At 39.3% G+C, this 6,620-nt stretch overlaps 1 protein-coding gene across 1 annotated transcript in view; it reads left to right on the forward strand.

The window, feature by feature from the left end:
* The window catches only part of EBF1 (early B-cell factor 1), a 275,941-nt gene that overhangs the window by 199,552 nt on the left and 69,769 nt on the right, over positions 1 to 6,620 (forward strand). The window contains exon 5 of the mRNA XM_019473872.1: positions 527 to 660. Coding sequence (XP_019329417.1) covers positions 527 to 660 — 134 coding nt within the window. The remainder of the gene's footprint in view (positions 1 to 526; positions 661 to 6,620) is intronic.

Consider the following 6,620-nt stretch of genomic DNA (forward strand, 5'->3'; position numbering starts at 1 on the left):
AGCAGGGCAGGGTGGTTTAATACTAGAACAACCTGGATCTGATTGCAGAATAGTTAAAGAAATGCTGAGGGCTACACACTTTTCTATTTAGCCAATATTTTCCATAATATTTATAGGAGTTTCGTTGATGAATTTAGGTTATGATGGATAATAAAGCAAGCTCACTGGAGATTGTTTTATTAACTCAGGTACTGTGCATTTCATATAGAATAAAGATAGGGATTTGTCCTGATTTCCAATTGGTCTCTGCCTATCATGTTGTGATTTTTTTGTTAATGTAGGCTTAAAAAAGTTAATTTTTTCAATGCAGATAACAAAACCAAACAGAAATTAATTGAGAAAAAATGCTTCCAAAGACATAGTTTGAGGTCATGCACATGTACTAGAAAGAACATGATTGCTGAAATCTTTGTGTTAGTAAGGGGGGAAAATGAAAGCTCCTTTTATTTTATTTTTCTCAAGTCTTCTATCATTAAAATCTCGTTCTAACAGCAGAATACTTCTCTTTTTCATGTGTGTTGAAAAGCAGCTACACCATGTATCAAAGCCATCAGTCCAAGTGAAGGATGGACTACAGGAGGTGCCACTGTCATCATCATAGGAGACAATTTCTTTGATGGGTTACAGGTCATATTCGGCACCATGCTGGTTTGGAGTGAGGTAGGTGTTGTCTGAACGGTAATGTCTAATAGCTTTGTCTAGCTTATAGCTAGCCTGTCCTTTTTCTATGCCACATGCTAAATCAGCAACAAATGTTGAGATGTGAATCCTTTCCTCATTCAGTTTTATGAAAATAATTAGTCAAGTTTACCTGTGGCAGAAATCCATTATAGCCAGGGGATTTGCATCTCTTCTCACTGGCCTAGCATTTAGCTCAGTGCCTTTTATTCCAGGAAAAGGGAGGGATAAATGCCTGTGTGAATAATTCTGCATTTAGCACTACAATCGCTAAGGGCTCACAGGAAACAAACGTTTAGGTGATCCTGCTTTCCAGGGAAACTGGCTGCTTGTAGCTGCAGCTCAATAAGGTGGAGATTGCAGAAATTCAGCACCTCTGAATAGCATATCCTTAAAAGTGTAGGTGCTTGGTGTAAGTACCATCCGCGTAATAGCAGCCACATACACAGTATTGTATCCACAGTGGAAAATACAGACTCCTCATGCCCAGCGGGGGCCTCTGTAGTTTCACAGTAACCCTTTTTTTGTTTCTTAACCATTTTTTGCTGTTGCTGTTCCTCCCAGTTTCTCAAATCCTCTCTTCTCCTGGCACTTAATTAAACGTGGAGTCTGATATTCCCCCAAAGCCCATGGAAAGTTAAAACCCAGGGAGCGTCACCCAAACGGCCACTTCCAGTGCGCAGGGCCGTAGAAGTCAGGGCAGAGTTCCCACTGGCTTCACTGGCATGGGAAGGCAGCTCCAAGGAACGGTTTACGTTTTGCTTTTATGACTTTTCAAAAGCATTTTGGAGGTTTTATAAAAAATCGTTATTTTCATGATTTTAAAACTGAAATAAACACGCTAACAGACAAACCAGCATCTCCGAAATAGCTATACAGTGCTTACCCAGTGATGTAAGGATCTTCCGATGCTTTGCCTTATATCCTATAAATATTAAATCAACATTATAGCTTAATTCATATCCAGCACATTCCCCCTACTGATTCCATTGCACATATGGCAGCATTTTTTCCATATGAAGAGTATCCTCTAATGTCCTTCATGGGCTTCACTATTCTCTCTCTCTCTCTCTCTCTCTTTCACTTGAGGACAAGTGTGGATGAAAGGGCATTCCAGAAAAGGAGATATATTAAATGAGCCCTATTCTGAAGCCCTTATGTGATCATGAAAGTGCCCCCTGGGTCCAGTGTAAGCATTTTGTGTGTTAGGATTGAAGCCATTATGGCTACAGACGTTTAACAGGGAAAGGTGAAGAGGCTGGGAGGAAAGTGCTCCGATTTTGGTACTGCAGAATTGGATCTTTCATTATAAAACTTGATACTATTTATTAGTAGAAGCCATTAATTGGCAATTTCTAATCTCAGGAGAGCAAGTGCTGGTCAAAACATTGTTGCTGATGGTTGCAAGGCCTTGTCATAAAATTAATAATGTTAGAGCGGGTCCAGACCAAAGTCAGTCTGTTTGTCGTGAATGCTGTAACGGGCTGCAAGTTGGCTTTAAGTGAAAACTGTTTCACTGTCTGTCCCTTACAGAATTGCTTCTCCGTTTCATAACCTATGAGAGCAATAGAAAATCCTATAGGGGAAAATAAATGATTTCTAAAAGAAGCGGACAGACATGATAAACAAGTGCAGAAATGCATGAGCTGTCTGAGCGATCCCTAAATAATAGTGATCTATAAATAATTCAAATTGCACATACTAGCTACATATGAAGTACAAAATAAGTTCTTTCATTTGCCTTCCTGTTTCTAAAAATGTCTAGTGCGTTTTCAGTACCCAGCAAGAATCCTTCTAGAATTGAACTGTCGATCTTCAAACCTGGAGCAGGTTCATCCTGAGTTGCCAGCCAGGCCCAGTTTTGAGCAAACCTGGCCAGTTTATTTTGCCATTGAAGTCAAGAAGAATTTTCCAGTTCATCCCGTTGTTTCATGGATCCAAAGAAAACATGATTTTAACTGAGCTGTATAAAATCCAAAACAAAGCTAGATAGGTGGAAACTAAAGAAAAGGAGTGAGTTTTGCAGAGCATTTTCACATGGATTTTTCTAGCTTCACTTTCAGTTGTAATTGCAGGTGGTTCGGGGAATGAATTGTAATATTTAAATTAAGCATCATTTTGCTACAGACTTTGCATGGGACCTTGGGCAAATCACATAATCTGCTTAAAGTTCAATTCCCTTTCTCTACCATAGTAATAAGATTAGTCACCTTCTTTGGAGAGGTGCTGTGAAGATAATTATCGTAAAGGTCCTATATTACTCAGATTTTATTATAGCAAAATCCATGTAAGTACCTGAGATGCATGGATATTTAAAATATAAATCCTACCACAGTTCAGAAGCAAAAAAAAATATTGTTCATTTTAAGGGTGAATTTGTTGCTGTCAAGCAGCATATGTTATAAATAATTTGAAATGTAAATAATATATTTTTAATTTATTTTACATGTATTCAAGTTTTGTAATTGAAATATTTATATGCTTGAAATGGAGTTGACTGTGTTAAAAAAGGAGGTTTAAAATGGTTTCTGCAACATATATTTATTATTTAAACATATATTTTAGCTGTAAACACTCTAACATAATTACAACCTTTCTCAGCCAGGGAGAACTAAATAAAAACTTAATTTGTCTCATTTATTTTGTGCAGAAATGCAGATACCCTAAGCCAGTAGGTTCAATTAATCCTTAACTTCCATATTACTTTATAAAAATGACTTTAAAAGCCCTTGATATTTTCAGAATACAGCAAAATGAGCCATCTAATGTCTTTTTTCAAGGGACTTTCATAACCAGCAAACAAACGGCACTGGTATATCATGTGCACATGCTGAATCTGGACAGACAACTCCCAGCAAATAGTTTATTTGCCAGATAGACTCTGCCTTTCTGTTCGTCCAGTCCACAAACAGACGGAGTTGTTATTTGCAGGTTTCTACCCGGCATTCTGGGTCTGTGTGTGTTGCAAATATTCAAAATCTGAGCTGGTGATAAAAATCCCCTGTTGTTTCTCTCTTATTGGGGGGCTGAAACTCTGAGAGTCGAGTTTCAGGGCAAATACACGATTGTGAAGACAAAATTAGTTTCTTATAAATATTCCACAATATTTGCTTAAAATGAACTATTTCTTCAAACATTTGCCTGCCAAGAACATTCCTCCAGCTGTACAGAGTCAGCTGGAAACAACTCCTTTTTCTTTTATATTAAGAAAAGATGAAGCACTGAAACATCAGTTCTTTTACCTTTGTACAGCACAAAAACAGAGGATGATTTTTTGGTTTGGCATTTTTGGGTTTTTTTAATGCTGCTGAATCAAATTCTGTGACACAGTTTTTTATTTTGCTTTTTATATTTATTATTTATTTTGGAAGCCTCTCTTTTTGAGTGCTTATTTTGGAGGTCTGACTCATTTTTAAAAAATGAGTAGGCACTCTCTTTTTGAAAACCAAGGCTTGTTAAGCAGCATCTGGATGCCCAGAATTGAGGCATGCAAAGTCACTGGTCATTTTTAAAAATATAGGTATCTTTAGGGTCCTGATCTCACTGAAAGCTGTAATTACCTTCAGTTGGTGGGATTTTTCTTCATTCCTGTCCTAATGGTCCTCTTCACATGGAGTCCAAGTTAAATTTATGACTGATTGTCATCATTTCCCTAACCACAAACCAGAGCTCAAGCATGCAAAAATAAACTAGTGACTCAGATTAATGACATCTCCTTATAAAATGTCACTTTTAAAAAAAGAAAGTAACCTGGCACTCTGAAGAGTGTGAAATGATGCTCTATCACACAAGAATGTCTAGAATATATTAGCAAACCACAGAAAGAGGCTTGTTGTACACACTCAAACCAAATGTGTTTTGGATTTTGAAGGACACGCACCTCCCTCCATTCTGAAGGTCTCTAACTCAGGTATCTAACTCATGCAGTCCACAGCATGTCCCAGCTGACATGTACGAGTTTATATCAAACAGCTAGTGCAGTTGCCAAGTATCAGACCAATTCACTTGAAAATCCCTTGGGAGAAAGGGACCAGTTACTAGTTTTATGCCCAGCTCCAGATCTCAGTTAGCCAAATGCTGGAATGGAAGAGGAAGCTGGATCTGGGATTTTGGCTGGTGGGTTCATCTCCAAATCACAGGTTAATGCCTTGCTCAAGATTTACATTTTAAGAATGTGTTTAGAAATGCACGTAACTCACATACAAATTCTTAGTTCTTGGCATGTCATTGGTACGGTTGTTATGATGCCTGTTAATGCACCAAGAGTTCCCACCTGAGGTTAGAACACAGAAATGGCCATATGGGGTCAGGCATGGAAGTTCCTCTAGCTCAGTATCTTGTGTTTGGTGCTGGCCAGTGACAGATGTCTATAAAAACAACACGGTGAGCATGTAGTGATGCTTCCCCAGAACACTCTACCAGACTTCAACAGTTTGGGGCTCAGAGGCTTCCACAAATGGTGTCTTTACTTTTAATATCCCTTAATGCCAATAGCTCACCTTTTCCAGATGTTTTACGTGAAAATATGAGACAGACTGTGCCTTGAAAAAGAAGGTGCAGGCTATATCAGTGTGAGAGGAGAAAACATTGTAGGAAAAGGTGGAGTTGATTCCCAAGGTCAGGCCACAGGTTGACAGTGTAGACAGGAAAACATCCCATAATCCTGGTGTTATTGAAGTCGGGCAGATTCGGTCTTGCCGTGGGTGGGCCTGGAGTACCCAGACCCGTGCAGCACCCATTGGGTCACTCCGATTGCAAAACCTAGTTAGGGCAATTTGGAGAGCTGGTCCTGGTCCATAACGCAGATCCTGACAGCACTAGGGAATCAGTTCAAGACCAAAGGTGAGGTTCAGAGGACAGGTTTTGAAGTGCAGTGACATTGTTTGTCCCTTAAAGACAATTTCTTAGTATGACAACAATATAGGGGACTACTGGTATGTAACCAAGCTTGCCAGTTCCTTTCTGTGTGCATGAGGACTGAAGGCTGACCCAGAACAAAGGTCCTTCTAGCTCAGCATTATATCCCTGACAGTGGTCAGTGGCAGATGCTAAGGAGAAAAAGCAAAAGGGAAAGGCACGTATTCTTCTGGTATACCTCCCAAGCTTTAGTTCTAGAGAAGAGAGGAGTAAAATATATCCTGAGTATCCTAAACCATAGGACTTCAGACATAATGTTCACCCTTTGGGAATGTGTGGGTGACATTATTGTATATTTGTGGTTTTAAACACAGTTAAACTTATTTACTTCAGAGCACAAAGGAAAACCAAACTGATTGTAGAGAACAAACCAGGAAACTTGCTTAACTCTCCCCAGCTCTCTGTAACAATGGACCATAAATAGGTCAGACATTTCTTGGGAACCAAGGAAGATGAGTATTGGAAAAGGCCACAAATTATGTTTAAAGTGGTGACAGACCAGTAAATGCTGGGAAATTCAAAGATGCAACCAGAAGCTGCCTGTATAGCTCATGCCAGAATGGGGGTGAGGGGTGCAAGGCACATGCTGGTGTAGTAGACTAGCATGTTAACCTTTACTATTAAAATCCTTGGCTGTTTTTACAAATATTTTCCCCCTAAAAATGTCATGAAACTTTTCTCATCTTGCCAGTTCACCCAGTTAACTAGAACCACTTGAGGATGGGATTTATCTCAGCTATATTTGGCTGCCTACAGTTAAGCATCTAGTCTAAACTTGTGATCTCAGTTCATTGGAGAAAGGTAGATGCTTCCAGAGAGCAGCTCATCCCAACATGAGAGGTATCTAAAGCACTGGAAAAAAACTGCTATTTGGCAGTGCTTTTTGCCTCTGCTGACTATTGAGGGTGTGTAGAGAATTGGCCTAGACCTTTAGGCTTTGGTCAGCCCAACTGTAAATCAACTCAATTTAAGTAAAAGCAATCCTTGGAAGTTTGTTTTTTTTCTTTTCTGGTCCTGCCCCACCC

Source organism: Aptenodytes forsteri, unplaced genomic scaffold (genome assembly GCF_000699145.1).
Source record: "Aptenodytes forsteri isolate BGI_AS27 unplaced genomic scaffold, ASM69914v1 Scaffold54, whole genome shotgun sequence".
Lineage (NCBI taxonomy): Eukaryota > Metazoa > Chordata > Aves > Sphenisciformes > Spheniscidae > Aptenodytes > Aptenodytes forsteri.